The 23,870-nt window shown below is 43.6% G+C and overlaps 1 protein-coding gene across 2 annotated transcripts in view; it reads left to right on the forward strand.

The window, feature by feature from the left end:
- Positions 1-23,288, forward strand: part of LOC139445815 (acylamino-acid-releasing enzyme-like) — a 35,556-nt gene extending 12,268 nt beyond the window's left edge. For both annotated transcript variants that reach the window (XM_071227042.1, XM_071227043.1), the window contains exons 13-23: positions 1,429-1,517; positions 3,857-3,986; positions 4,508-4,597; positions 5,030-5,110; positions 6,609-6,697; positions 7,604-7,714; positions 11,814-11,862; positions 13,761-13,791; positions 15,160-15,262; positions 17,257-17,363; positions 21,332-23,288. In XM_071227042.1, the coding sequence (XP_071083143.1) occupies positions 1,429-1,517; positions 3,857-3,986; positions 4,508-4,597; positions 5,030-5,110; positions 6,609-6,697; positions 7,604-7,714; positions 11,814-11,862; positions 13,761-13,791; positions 15,160-15,262; positions 17,257-17,363; positions 21,332-21,437 (986 nt within the window). In that variant the 3' untranslated portion in view covers positions 21,438-23,288. The remainder of the gene's footprint in view (positions 1-1,428; positions 1,518-3,856; positions 3,987-4,507; positions 4,598-5,029; positions 5,111-6,608; positions 6,698-7,603; positions 7,715-11,813; positions 11,863-13,760; positions 13,792-15,159; positions 15,263-17,256; positions 17,364-21,331) is intronic.
- The last annotated feature ends 582 nt before the right edge of the window (positions 23,289-23,870 follow it).

The following is a 23,870-nucleotide window of genomic DNA, read 5'->3' on the forward strand; positions in this document are numbered from 1 at the left end:
GACCATTCGTCACCAATCGCACCTTTCCGTAACCTGCAAGAGGACTTGTCCCCCTATCGATGAATGTTAAGCGTGAAAATACAACAAACCAAACAGAATGCGCATATGATTTCAAGTTCTTTATCAAAGAATCCCTCAGAAATAATTTTTGATTTTACACATGTCTTGCAGTGTTCCCGCTGGCTTTTGAAACTGCCAGTCCTTGCCAGTCCTGGCATCTCTTAAAATTACCAGTCTCCCTTAATTTATGCCAGTCCCAACTTTCAACAAATAAAAAAACATATGAAAAGTATTTGGTTTTAATTCTTGCAACATCATGTTCAATGTAAAGATGTCATCTCTGAAGTAACTTAGGTAAATCTATACGTCATTCACACAAACTTCAGTCACAATTTTCTCTTCTTTTTTTGATGTATTTCGAGACAAGTCACTATAAATGGATATATAACCTAGAAATAGACAGGGGGAAACCCTGATGGTAACAGACAAGCCGACTTGAATATCACCGATGTTGTTCAACAACAAAGATTTTTAAGGTACTTTATTTGCTGGTCCACAGGGACTGGCAGTCACATGAATTACCGGTCCAAGCCTAATTTTACCGGTAAAAAACTGGTTATTACCGGTAAACGTGAACGCTGGTCTTGCATCTAAAAATATACCCAAGACACAGTTAAATGTGTTCAATCATACTGTATGATTCCGCATGCTTAGTTGTGCTTTAAATTGCATCTGAATTATATATAATATATGGGGAAATATATGTGAACCATTATGCAATGAGTTGACAATTGTTTTAGGTATGCCCATATGGGCTAAAATGGAACCCGGTCAAGAAAATGGCCACGAGAGGGGCATGAATTGCTATTCGGCTTGTCCCGGAATAACACGAGTTGGTCACAAATGTATGAAGACACCTAATCATGTTCAAATCAATGTGATTTTATTGTTTGAATATAAATAACTTCAAATTTTACACAAAGTTTTGAGAAAAGGGGTACAGGGCTTAATGTGATGTCGTGACTATAAGCAGATCTAAGTTTCTTCAAGACATGACATATTTGCTCTCAATTTCATTGTCCTAAACGATGCTGCAAACAGACTTCTTTACCTCTGAATATTTTGCACCAATTTCACATTAACTCTCTGTCAATATTTGTGCCAAAATAAGGTTGGAAGTGTCATGAACTTTGATGTATGTACCAGATACTAGTATAGCGGTAGTATACATCTATGTTTCAGATAATAGCTTATTATATTCATAAGTCAGGTGAGCTACAGAGCTTTGTAACTATTTTTTGTGTTCAATTCTTCTGTATTCCTTTTGTTGGATTGTTGATTGTATATGATTGATATTAGTGGCATATTTTATTGTGCTAAATGTATCATACATATTTAGTGCATTAACTGTTTGCTGGTTTCCCGTAGCGCCTCACACAGGCTCCAGTGTGGTGTTGGATGTGTGGAATAACCATGTGATACTCCAGTCGTCAGCTCCAGACCAGCTCCCGTACCTTGTATGTATATAGTGTGCTCAATTGTATCGATATTATATCATCCTTTAAGTTTTAGTAAGTTCATTTTTGTTCTTAACCCTCTTGTGCCTATTGTAGCATATGCTACATAACACTTCACCCAGTGGGAATGTGTACTGTAAGGCTGTAAGAGTTGTCTCCCTTCAATGACCTTAATTTTGTCAACATTTGCAAGTCATCCTGTTTGTGACTCTCCCCTAGAAAATCTAAGATGGCCACTTCCATGTACAAGGCTTGCTTCACTTCGGCAGTGTATGTACAGAGTAATATACATTCTTTCAGGTTAGAACACATTATGCAAACTGTTTCTTCTCCTTCATGGGATATCTACACAACAGTTTGTGATGATTGTGTGGTGTTATTACATTTTGATCTTTTCACGCATATTTGTGTGTAGCATAGATGCAACAATGGGAATTAGAGGAACTGAAAAGGCAAGATAACTTCTCAAGTGAAGTTAAAGGACACATTAATTTGGGGTTAAATTATTAGGTTTAAAAAAACCACAATTGGTTCTCAGGCAATGGCTCTTGAATACTGTAAATCTGGAAATTAATGCGTCTCCAAATTAACATCACTGCTGACCCCTAGCCAAAAATGAGACTCAATATCAATGCGACTTCCCCACACCCCATCCCCAGTGGAATGATGCATAGCCTTACCTTAATCCAATGAAACAGCATATAGCACCGCTTATTAGCACTGAGTAGAGCAGTTCTGTAAAAACAACAAACAGGCTATATGTTTACTCTGTTGCCTGGCATTAAGGAAGTTCAAAGGCAATAGAATAACTGAACCAACAACAGTTCACTGATTGGTATGTGGAAAAGGTGTCAACAAGCTTGACACGAGTGGGTAGAACTCTTGACCCCAGCAGTGATAACTCACCAGATGTCCATTGTGTAATTCCTAGTAATATTCCTTTAATGACATTGTTATGTACTTGTTACAACTGCTGCTCAATATACCGTCTTTGTGTTTATATTCAAGTTGGTATTTATACTATTCAAAGTGTGCAGTGAGGCCGTCTTTTTGTTTACATTTGGAGACATAAATGTGAAGTTAATTAATGTGAGCAAAGACCACTCGCATATTTTTATTTAATTCATGCTCGGGTTAATTTCAAGATTTACAGTATATAGCATGGGCAGGAAGTGTATTTTTTGTTGTTCTTGTTCAAACTAGTACGTAACCAAATAAACGGTTGTGTACAATCAACCAGGGAAAAGGCATACAGTACACAAATACCATTGAATTTGTAAATCATCATGTCTAGTGATGTTTTATTGTAAATATCATGTTTTCATTGACCATATTTGCAAACGACAAAACAAGCACACAACTCCTATTGCCGCAATGACCGTAACACAATGATGCAGTGGCTTCAGATTCATCAAATGCTTGAATTTTGGACTCCATTTGTGTCCAAACAAAGACAGAAACTGTGCTCTGTCGAAACTTTGATGCAGACCTTATTGAATTTTATCTAGAGTCGGGGCGGGGGATATAGAAACGGGCTCCGTCCGTCTGTCCGTACTTCCGTCCGCCCGTCACGTTTCTGGAGCATAACTCATAAACCGTTCAATATTTTTTCATGAAACTTTACAGGTCTGTGAGATACATGCTGAACTGGTGCCTTTTGCTATTGAGGAATTTTAGAAATATTCATTTTTACGTTTCCATGGCAACAAGATGGACTTGGGTTCTGTGAGGGTAGGGTTCGTTTCAGGAGCATAACTCATAAACCGTTCAATATTTTTTCATCAAACTTTGCAGGTCTGTCAGGTACATGCTGAAGTGGTGCCTTTTGCTATTGAGGAATTTTAGAAATATTCATTTTTACGTTTCCATGGCAACAAGATGGACTTGGGTTCCAAACTCATCTTTTTTTTACAATTTCCATGACAAGTTCCACCTCGGTTAAAAAAGGTTAGGGTTTGTTTAGATTCAATTATGTCATAAATTCTGCAACAGGGGCGGGGGATATAGCCACGTTAGTGGCAAACTCTTGTTAAGTTACATTTGTGTTCTGCATTGTTGAATTCTTATTGGTTCTTGTTATTAAAACAGTTAGATAGAAGAAAACACATTGTTTGAGTTCACTACATGATTAAATGCAACATTTATTGTCACAGTAAGTATTAAAAAATGTGACTAAAATTTCAGCTGGGATGTTCAAATATAACCATAAACAAATATTTGAATTTTTAGACTTTTGGATCATGATGTGGACATAAGAGGGTTAACCAGAAATGTACCTTAATTGTGCACAACATCTTCACTGTTTTTATGAATCTTATCAATTCTTTTTTTTAACTCAGATGATGGGTAAACTGGATTCAGCTGAAACAAAATGGCTGACATTAGTGGCTGAAGAAACAAAGATTGATGGACTTGACTGGAAGATTATCCAGCATCAGCCGTCCCAGGAAAGAGTCCATGTCCAATACAGTGAGCAGTGACAGACAGACACAGGATGTAACTGGGAAACCCCAGTAACTGAAAGTGCATTGTATCCAGTGTAGGGATGAGTTTCCAAAGTTCACCGGCCAGGAGGGCTTGTTTACAAAAAGTGTTGCAACCCCTTCTCATGTTTTACTAGCACAAAACACAGCAAAATGAAAACAAATTGACAGCAGACTTTGACATTAAACGATGACTTAACTGACTTGATGATTCATAGAAACATAGGTGTATTGAGTGGAATTTCCTCATGATATCAGTCACTGGATTGTCTGGTCCAGAGACTATTATTTACAGACCGTCGTCATATAGCTGGAATATTGCTGAATGCGGCGTTTAACAAATCAACAAACAAAGTTTGGTTGGTGTTCCCAAGTTTTCCTGTACACTTGTGAAGGAGGATCGTGTTGTACGAGGCGTTTTAGTGGTGGACTGAACTGACTCAAATCAAGCAGGAAAAACTCTTCTATGGCTTGGGCTGTCATTAATGATGTTGCTGTGTGTTGTAGGTGACCTGGACTACGAGAGTGTGTTGTGCATGCCGACATCAGCGACCCTCCCCGCAGACTACAAGCCACCTCTCATTGTCTTTCCACATGGTGAGGTTACAACAGGGTGTATCACCCTGGAAACATTGTGTCTCCTGAAATGTAGTTCATAATTACATTGTAGGTTATTTGTTTGCTAACATTAAAGTTGCCATTGAAAATGATGTCACATTGTGTTATGCAATATGATGCTTTTGTATACCAAGATCAACACACATTCCAACATACCGCATCTTAAGTATATAAGTAAATCCACCATCTACATATAGTTAGCTGCATAACAGAAATTATAACTTTAAATTGGTTCTGATTTTATCATAGATCAATATTTTGTATGTTGTAACATCTTCTTGATATCTACAAATCAGTTGTTTCCCACAGAAATGTTGTTCTGAGTTATTTATTGTTCGTACCCTGTATATGGGAAGTCTGTTTGTTGTTGCATTGAGATGGATGTGTGTGAAGGCTAGTCATCTGTTTCAGGTGGCCCACACACCACGTTTGACTGCCAGTTCCAGATGTACACAGCAGGCTTCTGTCAGTGTGGATATGCTGTGCTCATGGGTGAGTAGGTCATGGATATGCTGTGCTCATGGGTGAGTAGGTGAAGGACATGCTACGCTCATGGGTGAGTAGGTCACGGATATGCTGTGCTCATGGGTGAGTAGGTGAAGGACATGCTGTGCTCATGGGTGAGTAGGTGAAGGATATGCTGTGCTCATGGGTGAGTAGGTGAAGGACATGCTGTGCTCATGGGTGAGTAGGTCACGGATGTGCTGTGCTCATGAGTGAGTAGGTCAAGGATATGCTGTGCTCATGGGTGAGTAGGTCATGGATATGCTGTGCTCATGGGTGAGTAGGTGAAGGACATGCTGTGCTCATGAGTGAGTAGGTCAAGGATATGCTGTGCTCATGGGTGAGTAGGTGAAGGACATGCTACGCTCATGGGTGAGTAGGTCACGGATGTGCTGTGCTCATGAGTGAGTAGGTCAAGGATATGCTGTGCTCATGGGTGAGTAGGTCATGGATATGCTGTGCTCATGGGTGAGTAGGTGAAGGACATGCTACGCTCATGGGTGAGTAGGTCACGGATATGCTGTGCTCATGGGTGAGTAGGTGAAGGACATGCTACGCTCATGGGTGAGTAGGTCACGGATGTGCTGTGCTCATGAGTGAGTAGGTCAAGGATATGCTGTGCTCATGGGTGAGTAGGTGAAGGACATGCTACGCTCATGGGTGAGTAGGTCACGGATATGCTGTGCTCATGGGTGAGTAGGTGAAGGACATGCTACGCTCATGGGTGAGTAGGTCACGGATGTGCTGTGCTCATGAGTGAGTAGGTCAAGGATATGCTGTGCTCATGGGTGAGTAGGTGAAGGATATGCTGTGCTCATGGGTGGGTAGGTCAAGGACATGCTGTGCTCATGTGTGAGTAGGTCACGGATATGCTGTGCTCATGGGTGAGTTGGTCAAGGATATGCTGTGCTCATTGGTGAGTAGGTCACGGATATGCTGTGCTCATGGGTGGGTAGGTGAAGGATATGCTGTGCTCATGGGTGGGTAGGTGAAGGATATGCTGTGCTCATGGGTGAGTAGGTGAAGGATATGCTGTGCTCATGGGTGCGTTGGTCAAGGATATGCTGTGCTCATGGGTGAGTAGGTGAAGGACATGCTGTGCTCATGGGTGAGTAGGTGAAGGATATGCTGTGCTCATGGGTGAGTAGGTCATGGATATGTTGTGGTTATTGGTGAGTAGGCCACAAATATGCTGTGCTCATGCGTGAGTAGGCCACAAATATGCTGTGCTCATGGGTGAGTAGGCCACAGATATGCTGTTCTCATGGGTGAGTAGGCCACAGGCAACTTCTATGGCAGAATATAGGTTCATGATAAGGTGACCCCCTTACACATTTGAACGCAAGAAGGTGACGTGGGCTTGGGTGGCCAGGTGCTTGAACCTCACAACTCTCGCAATGGAGTTTTTGAATGGACACTCCTGATCTGTAAAATTTTGAATTTCCTGCACAATTGGTTTATGTTATGTTGTCTTTTAATGTTTTAGTGAACTACCGTGGCTCTGTTGGGTTTGGTCAGAACAGTATTGACTCTCTCCTTGGAAATGTTGGGGATCAAGATGTGAAAGATGTCTGGGTGAGATGGGTAACAGATTTGTTACCTTTCAACAGCAATAATTCTTGAAGAGTGACTGAGAACTATTTTCATGTTAAACTGTCAGCAATGTTTCAGCTATATCATTGTTGTCTCTTATAATCATGTCTGGACAAGGCAACCATGTTGCTGACATATCACATATTTAATTTTTACTCCTCATTTAAGTTTTTATCCCCCGCCGGGCCAGAATGGCCGAAGGGGGATTATGTCGTGGCGCAGTCCGTCCGTCCGTCCGTCCGTCCGTCTGTCTGTCCCAGTGAAATCAACTTCTCCTACAGTTTCCAGAGAATATCCCTGAAACTCTAAACACAAGATGTAGACATGTTGATGATACGCTTATCGCAGTCCAGTTTCATTTCGACTAATTTTGACAGAGTTACTGCCCTTGTTTTACGGAGCTTCATTTGCCTAATTGTGAAAGAGGTACTAAGCTTGTCAAATCAACTCCTCCTCCAGCTTTTAGAGAATATCCCTGACACTCTACACACAAGATGTTGACATGTTGATGATACGCATATCTCAGTCATTTCGACTAATTTTGACAGAGTTACTGCCCCTGATTTACGGAGCTTCATGAAATCTACTCCTCCAGTTTCCAGAGAATATCACAATATCTAACTATAACTATAACTATAGTTAGTTTCCTTGTATAAGGCTTTTGTGGGTGAGTTATACATCCTTATGGCATTAGCATTCAGACTGGATTACTCCCTACAAAATGTTCTGCACAATTTGTTTCAACTGCAGTGCCATCTACTGTTGTTATTTCATAAAGTACAAAGAAAATATAAACTTGTTAAAAAAATTCATGTGGGGGATGTTGTGCTCTCAGAGCACTCTTGTCTTATCTTGAGTTAATCTGCTTTGATATCATACACTATTCAGGCTGCAGCCACGTCTGTGATTGAGATGGGCTCTGTGGACCCGGAGAGGCTGCTGGTATTTGGTGGTTCACATGGAGGCTTCCTCACAACACATCTGATAGGCCAGTATCCGGTACGTAGATGTATGCTAGCTTCCCCACAACACATCTAATAGGCCAGTATCCGGTACGTAGATGTATGCTAGCTTCCCCACAACACATCTAATAGGCCAGTATCCGGTACGTAGATGTATACTAGCTTCCCCACAACACATCTAATAGGCCAGTATCCGGTACGTAGATGTATACTAGCTTCCCCACAACACACCTAATAGGCCAGTATCCGGTACGTAGATGTATACTAGCTTCCCCACAACACACCTAACAGGCCAGTATCCGGTACGTAGATGTATACTAGCTTCCCCACAACACATCTAATAGGCCAGTATCCGGTACGTAGATGTATGCTAGCTTCCCCACAACACATCTAATAGGCCAGTATCCGGTACGTAGATGTATACCAGCTTCCTCAGTAGGTTTGATAGGTCTGTGTCCTGTTTGTTTGTTGGTTGGTTGGTTGGTTAACGCCGCAGCAATATTCCAGCTATATATATAACGGCTGCTATATTCAAGTCTGGACCAGACAATCCACTGATTGACGTCATGAGCATCAATCTACGCAATTAGGTTATGATGACCAACCAAAAGCAATAGTCACCGATGATGACAAACATAGGAGCCATTTACAGCAAGCATGGGTTGCTGAAGACCTGTTCTCTACTAGGATGTCCAGGGGTCTGTCCTGTTTGTAGATATAGATGCAAGTGAATATTATGCAGACCAAGCTCCACAGGCATACTGTAACTTCTTCAGTAACATGAAATGGCTAAAGGAATTGAGGAATAAAGGATTGTTTTAGTCTGTTTTCAGTCGTACAAATGGGTATCTCATACCTCTAGTCGCACGTTAAAAGGAAGCCAGAGCTGGTCGCTCGAGAAGGACTTTTGCGATAGACTGCTAGTTTGTATTCTAATAGTACTTATCATGTGTCTACAGTTGATGTTCTAATACAGTAATAATAATATGTCTTACCTGTAGACTCCTGGAATGTAATCCTTGGTAATCCAATGTTTGTGTTCAACACATGTTTCACTGTTTGACTTGATTATACACGTGGCAACATGTCGGGCATTTGTGCCTCGTGTCAAAGTATACTGTCTAAAGTAGATCCTCACAAGTATTGTCCTTCATGCATAATTAAGGACAGATTTTCAACGTGTTCTTGGGATAAACGTAAAGAATGTGATCACTTTAATTGGTATCTTGTGCGTTGGCGAAGCGGGCTACTGACCACCGCTACAAGCAGAGTAGGTCATCGGGTGGATCCCTCTAGGGGTGGTGCGTCGGCCACACCCAAGAAATCAGTTGATAACGACCCGCCCCAGTCAACTTATGTTTTCGACAAGACACGTGACCGTTCGCCTGCTGATGATACTACCCGCACGACAGATCTTCGTGAATCTGTTGATCGAGAGCGTCACTCAGCCACCCCCGTTACGACGGGACTGGCTCGTGACGAGGACATGAGGGGACTATGGTCCCCAGTCGGTCCGTCTCTCGTCCTACCAACGACGATAGGTCGACAGTGAACACAGATCCCACTCTACAAGTCGTTCCTGCCCCGGGACGACAGGTCGAGTGCCTCGTCGTCGCCTTCGAGGTCGTCAGGAGTTCGATTCGGACGATAACTACGATGGGGATAGTAGTACTTCTACAGTTAGAGATCGTAGCCCTCGTCCCCACGGGATCGTGCAAGGCTCTCAAAGGGAGTTTTTGGGAGATCAGCGTCGTAGAGATAATGATCGATCGTCACACTCGTCTCACTTTCATATCGACCCGGCTTTGATAGGCCAGATGACGGCGGCGGCACTCGCCTTGACGGCGTCGACCGAGAAGGGTTTGACTACGTCGGAGGTCCATGGACCATCCTCCTGTACACCGGTTCTTTCAAACTACGCCTACACAATGGACGTCGACGATGGATTGTGACGACAGCGTTGTAGAGATAATGACCGATCGACACCCTCGTCTCACTTTCATATCGACCCGCCTTTGATAGCCCAGATCACGACGGCGTCGACCAAGAAGGATTTGACTACGTCGGAGGTCCATGGACCATCGACCAGTATACCAGTACCTTCATCTACATCTACACAATCGACGTCGACGATGGATTGTGACGACAGCCTGGCTATGGCTTGGCTATCTCACTTTTCTGCCTGAGTTATCAAAAGATGACAACCCGACGTGTGCTGGCTTTAAGGTTGGAGATACGCCGCAGTCTCTTCAGTCTTCTCCTCCCGATGTCTTCAGAGCCATGGCTCACGATATGGAACAGAACTTGTCTCTGCTCTGCCGGGTCAGAGTTTCAGCAAATCACCTGTTCGATAGCGTTACCCGACCTCTGGCATGCCGTTTTCATCACCCAGGAGTAGGGACTTCGATTGGGGGCTACTCTTCAAGAAACCAGCGCCCTCCAAGATTCTTGTAGTAGACAGGCATTGGGGATCCATGGACACTGCTGTTCGTCACCAGCTACACCAGCTATGCTGTCGACAGCAAGCCAGCAGGGGAGGTAGTGAGGTCCCTTCCCCCGCTGTCACCGTTGTCGGAGTCTACTACCTTTAGACGAGCTACCGGTAGGGGGAAGACTTCATCACACGGATCATGAAGACGGTCGTAGAATGGCTCCATCAGCAGGCGATCAGGGTCGCCTTCTACCTGGACGAGCCATCTCCTACGGGCGACAGGCTCACTAAAATACCGGAATTGCAGAAAATTCTACGTGCCTTCATGGTTGAAGATGAGTCACATTAATTCCGACTGCCAGCCTGGGACCTCGATATTGTTCTGCGCTACCTGTCTAGTTAGACTTACGAGCCTCTCGATCGGGTCGCGTTCGACATTGTCTCAGAAAAGCCCAGTTTGTGCGCTTCATATTTGCCTGCAGTGATCTGAACAGTGACGACAACATTTTCGACGGCTGTTCATACCGCTCTCAACCAATGCAAAGAAAGAGATTAGACGTAATACTCTCTCCTTTTGGTTGAGAGCGGTCATTCTCAGAGCTTACGAGGTGCAAGGACTCGCACCTCCCACCTCCTCTCATCTGCACGAAGCTCGACACTTCGTGCCAGATAACAGGTTACAATAAAAACTGTTGGTGAATGTACGCATTCTTATGGTTTTTGTTGCATGCAGTACTTCGGCTGTTTTATTATGGTTATTCGGTGTATGCATCGTCTTCCCATACTTTATAGTACTGCTCGTATTTTCTAGTTACCTTGTATACTGCGAGTTGCTCTGTAACTAAATTATGTGCCGACCACACTTCGATCGCAATTCAACTGACGTGTGCAGTTGTCTTGTCGCATCGATAATTAGTTGTGTGTCGAAGAGCATTAACCCTGCTATTTTTCCTTACCTTGGATACGACGAGTCGTTCTGTAACTACATTATAAGCCAACCACACTTTGATCGCAATTCAACTGACGTGTGCAGTTGTCCTGTCGCATTGATACTTACTTGTGGGTCGAAGAGCATTAAACATGCTGTTTTAGTTACCTTGTATACTGCGAGTTGCTCTGTAACTAAACTATACGTCGACCACACTTAGATTGCAATTCAACTGACGCGTGCAGTTGTCCTGTCGCATCAATAATTAGTTGTGTGACGATGAGCATTAACCATGCTGTGCGTTCATGATAAACAATTTGTCTCGTCTGTGCATCTGGTCGAATGTTCTATTGTCACTACAGGGGTGAGGAACTTGGTACATTCGACGTGAAAGAGGTCACTTCCTGATTACTTTCCCGACCCTCCTTCCAGTGTTCCGTCGATTTCTACCCATTTGTACGACTGAAAACAGACTAAAACATGGGTTTTTCCGATTAAAAACGATGTTTTATTGGTCTGTTTTCAGTCGTACGTTCCCACCCAGCCATCCCCACTGGGAAGTAATCCAGTCCAGTCCTGCTTGATGGCTTATTCTTCGAGATTTGTGACATGTCATAGGGAGGTGCGCTCGCAACTGGACGGAAACAAGTTTATTGTTTACATTCCAGCTTCTGGCTTCCTTTTAACGTGCGACTAGAGGTATGAGATACCCATTTGTACGACTGAAAACAGACCAATAAAACATCGTTTTTAATCTGAAAAACCCATATTTTGCAGACCAAATTCAAGAGTGCAGCATGCAGAAATCCTGTGACAGATTTAACCAGTGAGTGATTTAACTGAATAGCCTTTTTTGAAGTCATATCCTGTATTAATGTTTTTGACAAAGCTTATTTGTATTGTATGGAATACAGAAACTGAAACTGATTATTTAAATCTATGGCAGTAGTTACTTGACAACCCTTTTAATTGCTTTTTCTGCTTCTATGCATTTGCTGATATAATTGAGTTCTTGGCAACAATTTGAAGAAATATGATTAAATGTAACTTTTAGTTTAAACATATTTTGATCACATGTTATGGGAACAACTGGGCACAAGTTATTACATCCCTTGCCTTCTCCCATAACTTTTCAGAATGTACCTGTGTTTTTTGTATTTGCGGTAACCTAGGGGAAGATTAGGTCAATGTCATGTATAAATATTACAAAAGATACATGGGTACAATGTGTGAAGCCCACTTCCGGTGTCCCCTGCAGTGATATTGCTAGAATATTGCTAAAAGCGGCGTAAAAACCAAACTCACTCACTCACTCACTCACTCACTCACTCACTCACTCACAAAAGATACATAGAAGTTTGGGATAAAAGAAAAGTAGGAAGGGTTGATCATGAATATTTTCCAGACCCATATTATGCCCAGTCTAGATCCATGCAGTGGGAAACATGGCCGTTAACCTAGTTATGATGCCTGCATCACAAGTGTTGACCTAGTTATAGTTATGATGCCTGCATCAGGGGAGTTAACCCAGTTATGACGTCTTCATCAGGATGTTAACCCAGATATGATGCCCACATAAGGGGAGTTAACCTAGTTATGATGTCTTCATCAGGATGTTAACCCAGATATGATGCCTGCATCAGGGGAGTTAACCTAGTTATGATGTCTTCATCAGGATGTTAACCCAGATATGATGCCCACATAAGGGGAGTTAACCTAGTTAAGATGGCTGTGTCAAGGGAGGTAACCTAGTTAATGCATACATCAGGGGAGTTAACCCAGTTAGGCTACTGTGAAAAGGGTGGTTGTTGAGGAATGTAACATGTGTTTCAGACAAAGCTGCCTGTGGCGACCTGGCAGACAAGTGAGTTCCGTATCACCTAGTCTGTGTCACACCCACCAGAGCTACATTTAGTGATATGCTGAACGCCGTGAATAACAGACGGCTTTTACTATTCATAATGACAGTACCAGCTGTTCAGTATACCCCTTGAGCTCTCTTGGTTGGTGTATGTGAGAAATGGTAGTTAGGGCTGGGAAGGGTAACTTGGGTCCTCGGGCTGGGTGGGTCCTGAGTAGGACCCGGGTATCCACAGGACTAGTCATGTGATATGTTGTTTAAAAACTTATGTAGCTAATGTTCACATTTCTTTTCTAACGATGCACACATTCCTTTTGACTCCCATATGTTTGAGTAAAGATAACGCTTCAGTCAAGTTCCGTGTACGCATCATCTGATTGTTTGATACATGTATCTAAATAGTTAAGGGCAGGGCTGCCGTAAAGCTATTCCCAATCAGACATTTCGTTCCTAACTCCTGAGACCTGCAGTGGGTACCTGGGTAGGGTTGGGTAATAGGGGGTCTGATACCTAGTAAGTAAATGTGGGTTCATCCTGGCCCTAATGGTGGTATCAGTGGGACCTGTACTGATCAAGGCATTGTCCAGCAGTACCAAAGGTATGTGTTCAATTTACCACATTGGTACAATTTGGGAGGCCATTTATTGTTATCACCACCACATACATGGTTTATTCAAGCAACTCATTGAAACTTGTACTATAGATCAATTTTTTGCAGATGTCTTAAGTCCACTCAAAATTATATGGTGAGGAATTTTCCAATGATATCTATGACAGCTGTGAGTATTGAATGTAGCTCTGGTGGTGGTAAGACCTTGTTTGGGTATTACTCAGATAGTTGACCAGTTCTGCTTGTGTTTCAGCCATGTATGGAGTGACTGATATTCCAGACTGGTAAGAAAGCTTCTTGTCAAGCCATTGTGCTGGTGAAAACTTATAGTTACCTGAGCAATTACACTTTTTTTGTTTTCTTATTTCATTCATTGCAAAGCTTTAGACATATTTCCAAACATATAACCAATATCATAAATGCCATTGTTATTAAACAATCAGGGGCATTCTAGGATATTCCATATGCCAGTTGTAAGGGGGTATCACTAGTCAGTAGGATGTGTTATAACCTGGCTTCCTAACCTCACAGCTGGGTCAGTTTTAGCTCACCTCACAGCTGGGTCACTGTTATCTCACCTCACAGCAGGGTCAGTGTTATCTCTCCTCACAGCTGGGTCAGTGTTATCTCACCTCACAGCAGGGTCAGTGTTATCTCTCCTCACAGCTGGGTCAGTGTTATCTCACCTCACAGCAGGGTCAGTGTTATCTCTCCTCACAGCTGGGTCAGTGTTATCTCACCTCACAGCTGGGTCAGTGTTATCTCACCTCACAGCTGGGTCAGTGTTATCTCACCTCACAGCTGGGTCAGTGTTATCTCACCTCACAGCAGGGTCAGTGTTATCTCACCTCACAGCAGGGTCAGTGTTATCTCACCTCACAGCTGGGTCAGTGTTATCTCACCTCACAGCTGGGTCAGTGTTATCTCACCTCACAGCAGGGTCAGTGTTATCTCTCCTCACAGCTGGGTCAGTGTTATCTCACCTGATAGCTGGGTCAGTGTTATCTCACCTGATAGCTGGGTCAGTGTTATCTCACCTGACAGCTGGGTCAGTGTTATCTCACCTGACAGCTGGGTCGGTGTTATCTCACCTCACAGCTGGGTCGGTGTTATCTCATCTCACAGCAGGGTCAGTGTTATCTCACCTCACAGCTGGGTCAGTGTTATCTCACCTCACAGATGGGTCAGTGTTATCTCACCTCACAGTTGGGTCACTGTTATCTCACCTCACAACTGGGTCAGTGTTATCTCACCTCACAGCTGGGTCCGTGTTATCTCACCTCACAGCTGGGTAGGTGTTATCTCACCTGACAGCTGGGTCAGTGTTAACTCACCTGACAGCTGGGTCAGTGTTATCTCACCTGACAGCTGGGTCAGTGTTATCTCACCTGACAGCTGGGTCAGTGTTATCTCATCTAACAGCTTGTTTGTTTGTTTGGTGTTTAATACCACACACAATTTCAGCTATGTGACGGTGGTCTGTAAATGATCGAGTCTGGACCAAACAATCAAGTGATTGACTTTGTGAGCATCAATCCGTGCAACTGGAATATGATGACATGCATCAAACCCAGTCAGCGAGTCTGACCGCTGAGGTATTGCAGTTGATATCCTATTTCCCTATTCTGTGCAAAATTTCTTTTCACATGCAGGGTGTTTGAAGAGATAGGACAACAGTTTAAGTTCACATCACTGTCCAGTGCTGAGATCCTAGAGGAGCTATGGAAGAGATCTCCCCTCAGCTATGTCAGCCAGGTATGGTGTGCTTCCCTCAGTTACATCAGCCAGGTACACTGTGTGTCTCCCTCAGTTACATCAGCCAGGTACAAAGTGTGTCTCCCCTCAGTTACATCAGCCAGGTACACTGTGTGTCTCCCCTCAGTATATCAGCCAGGTACACTGTGTGTCTCCCCTCAGTTACATCAGCCAGGTACACTGTGTGTCTCCCTCAGTTACATCAGCCAGGTACACAGTGTGTCTCCCCTCAGTCACATCAGCCAGGTACACTGTGTGTCTCCCCTCAGTTACATCAGCCAGGTACACTGTGTGTCTCCCTCAGTTACATCAGCCAGGTACACAGTGTGTCTCCCCTCAGTCACATCAGCCAGGTACACTGTGTGTCTCCCCTCAGTTACATCAGCCAAGTACACAGTGTGTCTCCCTTCAGTTACATCAGCCAGGTACACTGTGTGTCTCCCCTCAGTCACATCAGCCAGGTACACTGTGTCTCTCCTCAGTCACATCAGCCACGTACACTGTGTGTCTCCCTCAGTTACATCAGCCAGGTACACTGTGTGTCTCCCCTCAGTTACATCAGCCAGGTACACTGTGTGTCTCCCCTCAGTTACATCAGCCAGGTACACTGTGTGTCTCCCCTCAGTTACATCAGCCAGGTACACAGTGTGTCTCCCCTCAGTCACATCAGCCAGGTACACTGTGTGTCTCCCCTCAGTAACATCAGCCAGGTACACAGTGTGTCTCCCCTCAGTTACATCAGCCAGGTACACAGTGTGTCTCCCCTCAGTTACATCAGCCAGGTACACTGTGTGTCTCCCCTCAGTTACATCAGCCAGGTACACTGTGTGTCTCCCCTCAGTAACATCAGCCAGGTACACTGTGTGTCTCCCCTCAGTTACATCAGCCAGGTACACAGTGTGTCTCCCCTCAGTCACATCAGCCAGGTACACTGTGTGTCTCCCCTCAGTAACATCAGCCAGGTACACAGTGTGTCTCCCCTCAGTTACATCAGCCAGGTACACAGTGTGTCTCCCCTCAGTTACATCAGCCAGGTACACTGTGTCTCTCCTCAGTTACATCAGCCAGGTACACTGTGTGTCTCCCCTCAGTTACATCAGCCAGGTACACTGTGTGTGTCCCCTCAGTTACATCAGCCAGGTACACTGTGTGTCTCCCTCAGTTACATCAGCCAGGTACACTGTGTGTCTCCCCTCAGTCACATCAGCCAAGTACACTGTGTGTCTCCCTCAGTTACATCAGCCAGGTACACAGTGTGTCTCCCCTCAGTCACATCAGCCAAGTACACTGTGTGTCTCCCTCAGTTACATCAGCCAGGTACACTGTGTGTGTCCCCTAAGTTACATCAGCCAGGTACACTGTGTGTCTCCCCTCAGTTACATCAGCCAGGTACACAGTGTGTCTCCCCTCAGTCACATCAGCCAGGTACACAGTGTGTCTCCCTCAGTTACATCAGCCAGGTACAATGTGTGTGTCCCCTCAGTTACATCAGCCAGGTACACTGTGTGTCTCCCCTCAGTTACATCAGCCACGTACACAGTGTGTCTCCCTTCAGTTACATCAGCCAGGTACACTGTGTGTGTCCCCTCAGTTACATCAGCCAGGTACACTGTGTGTCTCCCTCAGTTACATCAGCCAGGTACACTGTGTGTCTCCCCTCAGTTACATCAACCAGGTACACAGTGTGTCTCCCCTCAGTTACATCAGCCAGGTACACTGTGTGTCTCCCCTCAGTTATATCAGTCAGGTACACAGTGTTGTTTATTCTGTTGAGATGATTCAAGTTGTTTTCTAAGAGTGACTACAATGTAATTGACATTACCACTTGAACAAGCCTACCCACCTATGTGTTTGTTTTGTATGTGAAAATAGTGTTTGTTTCCTTTCTTGGTACTTTTATATCAAAGCTAAATGACTTGTGTTATATCTTCCCAAGAGAATGATTTTATTGTCAAACTGGATTGACCCTGGTGAGTTGATTCAACATGTTGCAGGTGACAACCCCGATCCTGCTGATGATTGGTAAGGACGACCTTCGCGTGCCCACCACTCAGGCTCGTCAGTACTACCGGTGTCTGAAAGCCAGGAACAAAACTGTCAGGTTTGTCAAGGAGTATTATGTCGTTGCCTGCAGTCCGTAAACGTTTTATATTTTCAGCACCAAATTCATTCAGCTGACAGTTTGTGTGGTTGCTTGTAATAAAAAAGTTTTTCAAGGCATCAAAATTGCAACTTCGATATGGCCTTAATGTAAATGGCCCTTGTGAAACGACAGTAAACCAGGTGCCTCCACACACAGCTCTGTAATACATCCCCTTGTGATACTGTAGTGAACCAGATGCCTCCACACACAGCTATGTAATACATCCCCTTGTGATACTGTAGTGAACCACACTCCTCCACACACAGCTCTGTAATACATCCCCTTGTGATACTGTAGTGAACCACACTCCTCCACACACAGCTCTGTAATACATCCCCTTGTGATACTGTAGTGAACCACACTCCTCCACACACAGCTCTGTAATACATCCCCTTGTGATACTGTAGTGAACCACACTCCTCCACACACAGCTATGTAATACATCCCCTTGTGATACTGTAGTGAACCACACTCCTCCACACACAGCTATGTAATACATCCCCTTGTGATACTGTAGTGAACCACACTCCTCCACACACAGCTATGTAATACATCCCCTTGTGATACTGTAGTGAACCAGATGCCTCCACACACAGCTATGTAATACATCCCCTTGTGATACTGTAGTGAACCACACTCCTCCACACACAGCTCTGTAATACATCCCCTTGTGATACTGTAGTGAACCACACTCCTCCACACACAGCTCTGTAATACATCCCCTTGTGATACTGTAGTGAACCACACTCCTCCACACACAGCTCTGTAATACATCCCCTTGTGATACTGTAGTGAACCACACTCCTCCACACACAGCTCTGTAATACATCCCCTTGTGATACTGTAGTGAACCACACTCCTCCACACACAGCTATGTAATACATCCCCTTGTGATACTGATACTGTAGTGAACCAGATGCCTCCACACACAGCTCTGTAATACATCCCCTTGTGATACTGTAGTGAACCACACTCCTCCACACACAGCTATGTAATACATCCCCTTGTGATACTGTAGTGAACCACACTCCTCCACACACAGCTCTGTAATACATCCCCTTGTGATACTGTAGTGAACCACACTCCTCCACACACAGCTCTGTAATACATCCCCTTGTGATACTGTAGTGAACCACACTCCTCCACACACAGCTCTGTAATACATCCCCTTGTGATACTGTAGTGAACCACACTCCTCCACACACAGCTCTGTAATACATCCCCTTGTGATACTGTAGTGAACCACACTCCTCCACACACAGCTCTGTAATACATCCCCTTGTGATACTGTAGTGAACCACACTCCTCCACACACAGCTCTGTAATACATCCCCTTGTGATACTGTAGTGAACCACACTCCTCCACACACAGCTCTGTAATACATCCCCTTGTGATACTGTAGTGAACCACACTCCTCCACACACAGCTCTGTAATACATCCCCTTGTGATACTGTAGTGAACCAGATGCCTCCACACACAGCTCTGTAATACATCCCCTTGTGATACTGTAGTGAACCACACTCCTCCACACACAGCTATGTAATACATCCCCTTGTGACACTGATACTGTAGTGAATCAGATGCCTCCACACACAGCTATGTAATACATCCCCTTGTGATACTGTAGTGAACCAGATGCCTCCACACACAGCTCTGTAATACATCCCCTTGTGATACTGTAGTGAACCACACTCCTCCACACACAGCTATGTAATACATCCCCTTGTGATACTGTAGTGAACCACACTCCTCCACACACAGCTCTGTAATACATCCCCTTGTGATACTGTAGTGAACCACACTCCTCCACACACAGCTCTGTAATACATCCCCTTGTGATACTGTAGTGAACCACACTCCTCCACACACAGCTCTGTAATACATCCCCTTGTGATACTGTAGTGAACCACACTCCTCCACACACAGCTCTGTAATACATCCCCTTGTGATACTGTAGTGAACCACACTCCTCCACACACAGCTCTGTAATACATCCCCTTGTGATACTGTAGTGAACCAGATGCCTCCACACACAGCTCTGTAATACATCCCCTTGTGATACTGTAGTGAACCACACTCCTCCACACACAGCTCTGTAATACATCCCCTTGTGATACTGTAGTGAACCACACTCCTCCACACACAGCTCTGTAATACATCCCCTTGTGATACTGTAGTGAACCAGATGCCTCCACACACAGCTCTGTAATACATCCCCTTGTGATACTGTAGTGAACCACACTCCTCCACACACAGCTCTGTAATACATCCCCTTGTGATACTGTAGTGAACCAGATGCCTCCACACACAGCTCTGTAATACATCCCCTTGTGATACTGTAGTGAACCACACTCCTCCACACACAGCTCTGTAATACATCCCATTGTGATACTGTAGTGAACCAGATGCCTCCACACACAGCTCTGTAATACATCCCCTTGTGATACTGTAGTGAACCACTCTCCTCCACACACAGCTATGTAATACATCCCCTTGTGATACTGTAGTGAACCACACTCCTCCACACACAGCTCTGTAATACATCCCCTTGTGATACTGTAGTGAACCACACTCCTCCACACACAGCTCTGTAATACATCCCCTTGTGATACTGTAGTGAACCAGATGCCTCCACACACAGCTCTGTAATACATCCCCTTGTGATACTGTAGTGAACCACACTCCTCCACACACAGCTCTGTAATACATCCCCTTGTGATACTGTAGTGAACCACACTCCTCCACACACAGCTCTGTAATACATCCCCTTGTGATACTGTAGTGAACCAGATGCCTCCAAACACAGCTCTGTAATACATCCCCTTGTGATACTGTAGTGAACCACACTCCTCCACACACAGCTCTGTAATACACCCCCTTGTGATACTGTAGTGAACCACACTCCTCCACACACAGCTCTGTAATACATCCCCTTGTGATACTGTAGTGAACCAGATGCCTCCACACACAGCTCTGTAATACATCCCCTTGTGATACTGTAGTGAACAACACTCCTCCACACACAGCTATGTAATACATCCCCTTGTGATACTGTAGTGAACCACACTCCTCCACACACAGCTCTGTAATACATCCCCTTGTGATACTGTAGTGAACCACACTCCTCCACACACAGCTCTGTAATACATCCCCTTGTGATACTGTAGTGAACCACACTCCTCCACACACAGCTATGTAATACATCCCCTTGTGATACTGATACTGTAGTGAACCACACTCCTCCACACACAGCTCTGTAATACATCCCCTTGTGATACTGTAGTGAACCACACTCCTCCACCCACAGCTCTGTAATACATCCCCTTGTGATACTGTAGTGAACCACACTCCTCCACACACAGCTCTGTAATACATCCCCTTGTGATACTGTAGTGAACCACACTCCTCCACACACAGCTCTGTAATACATCCCCTTGTGATACTGTAGTGAACCACACTCCTCCACACACAGCTATGTAATACATCCCCTTGTGATACTGTAGTGAACCAGATGCCTCCACACACAGCTCTGTAATACATCCCCTTGTGATACTGTAGTGAACCACACTCCTCCACACACAGCTCTGTAATACATCCCCTTGTGATACTGTAGTGAACCAGATGCCTCCACACACAGCTCTGTAACACATCTCCTTGTGATACTGTAGTGAACCAGATGCCTCCACACACGGCTCTGTAACACATCTCCTAGTGATACTGAAGTGAACCACACTCCATGCATGGCTCTGTAATACATTTCTTCTGATGGTGCTTGTGTCAATTGTTTTTGGTACGTGAATACCAAACTCAACATTCAACCTACTGATCTGAGTATGTAGTTACTAGGGTTGATATTTGTGGCATATGTGTGGTTATGTGGGTTGACTGTTAGTGATCTTTTGCTTATGGCGCTCGTGATTTCAGATTCCTGGCATATGAAGACAACTCTCATCCCATCATCACCGTCCCTGCTGAGTCAGACGCCTTTGTCAACATCATGTTGTGGTTTGCTGAGCACTTAGAGACATGAAGGGAAACTACCGGTTGCCATAACCCATGTAGTCAGCCTCTTGATGCACCTTGTGATGTATCTGTACCCCAGTGTCATGTAATCAGTCCTGATGCACCTTGTGATGTATCTGTACCTCATTGCTATGTTATATGATGATGTTACACAATCAATCAAATAAATCATTGGATAGGAATCCTTCTCAGTAATGTGTATCTAGCAAAGGAATGCCACTTTAAAACTATCACTGTTCAATATTCAGGTGCACTGCATTCTAATTGTCAAGTTGTTTGTCAGCAGTATTCGAGCTATGTCATGTCGACTTGGTCCAGACAAACCAGTGAATGATATACTGTTCTCCCGGGTTGTATAGCCACCTTTCATCCAGCGGAAAATACGGCATTATAACCAAGGAGGTGAAAACCAGACCTTATTGACATGATATTTGCAGGAATTAAATAAGAACCAAGACAAATCTATTCAATGCAAGCTATTTATTCAAACAAGACTTTGTCATATACTTTGCAGGCGTTAAGCAATATTCACTCACTCACTCACTCACTCACTCATATACTTTGCCAAACCTGGGGTCAAATATGGACGATAACAATTGAGAAAGTTTGAAAAAAGACTTTGACATAAGTCAGCCTTGAGTCTGATAGTTGTGTCAATCAAGTGTGAGCGGTGCTCTAAATCCCTAGTGTGTGGATTTGCCAGTGCCTACCTTTGCGGGGTATTAATATTGATACCAACTGTCCATGCAAGATGTCGTTTCCAGAACAGATCTTGAAAACCATACAATATTTCTTCACCAAACTTGGTACTCAGATAGGTCTAGTTGTGAACTGGTGCCTTTTGATGGCTTGTTTTTTTTTAAAATAAAAAATATTTTTTTGTATATATCATAATAATAATTATTTACCATTTCACAGGATGTTGATGACTTTGTTCTCTTATCTAATTTTATAGAAAAGGATATTACCATTAGCATCAAACTAATTTGTTTGCTGTTTCAAGAAAGTGAATGGTTCTCTGAAAACGACTGAGATCAATGCGATAAGTTTGTTGATATAGGAGAGGTAATTACCTTGTAAAGATACTACATTGGCAAATTTTAGCAGAAAGGAAAAAAATCGTAACAGCATTATAACCAGGGAATTGGAATGATTGTTGTGAAAAGCATCATAACCAGGGCATTTTGCACTGCGGAAATCCGTTTTGAGAAGAACATTGCATTATAACCAGAGAGGGCTATATATATATTTTGAACCACATGTCACGTTGTTGCGGTACAATGACACATAATTAAGCAATCCTCCGACCCCCTGATCCATTTGGTCAACCCATAAGACAAGCCTTGATTACCTGGGACCTATGCTGACCTAGAATCTGTATTGTTATCATCCTGAGTGAACAGAGCTAGGAAATAGGTCAAGGTATGAAAATGGTATATCTTTGACAGTTTGTCACCAATAAAGATGACGGAGTGACTTTCAGCCATACATTCAGTGCACAACAGTCACAATGCCAGAAAGTCTTACATGCATAGTTGCTGTTGATCAGAACGTTTGTTAAAAGGAACCTGTTCTATTGGGGCATTATTGTCTGGCTTTGCCATTCTTTTTATATCATTGGATATCCAAGAATGCCACTTCTAAATAGTAAAATCCAAATTTCACCTCTACGAAAGTCATTAGCTACAGCGTGTATATGCACTCACATGGTTTAGTGTTAGTGCTGCTAACAACCAATGTATTTCCCCTGGTATGTGGCAGTAACTGTGTGTAAGTGATTTAAGCTACTTTGTGTCAAGGGGAACAGAGAATTGAATTCATTTTCCTTGTTTCATTACATTCATGACAGTATGTGACAGATAGGTAACAAATAAACCTGTTTTTAATTTGTTGAAATATATTTTGTCATTCTTGATAAACTAGTCCTTGTATTTCAGCTGGTACAATGGAAACCAGCCATGATCACACAATACTGAACTGTTATAAATCATACAACCAGCAGACTGTGGGAACAATCCACTGTCACAGATAAGGAGTGGGTGAGTGAATGATATTCATTTTGATGTCGGCCGATCCAGACAAACCAGTGAATGGTTGTGTAAAACATCTATAGGTGACAATGACACACAATCTGCCATGTTAAAAATCCTAACTGCACTAATGCCATGTTACTGAGGTCTTACGAAAAGAAGATGGCCTCTGTGTATATTCAAGTCATTTAAAAATTTAAACACAAAGCAGCCAATATAAACAAAACAAATATAAATATGTGATGTTCATTTTTAGATACCTACCTGATTATTGCCATCAAACACAATTATGGGTAGGATATACTCTGATCTCTGAAATGACAACATTGACACTGGTTATAAGGTGTATCAATTGGTAACAAGAATGAACTGTCATGTGTAGTAGGATTAAGTTAAATTACTCTGTCCTA

The sequence above is a fragment of the Haliotis cracherodii genome, unplaced genomic scaffold (assembly GCF_022045235.1).
Source record: "Haliotis cracherodii isolate W230 unplaced genomic scaffold, xgHalCrac1.p SCAF_6, whole genome shotgun sequence".
Classification (NCBI taxonomy): domain Eukaryota; kingdom Metazoa; phylum Mollusca; class Gastropoda; order Lepetellida; family Haliotidae; genus Haliotis; species Haliotis cracherodii.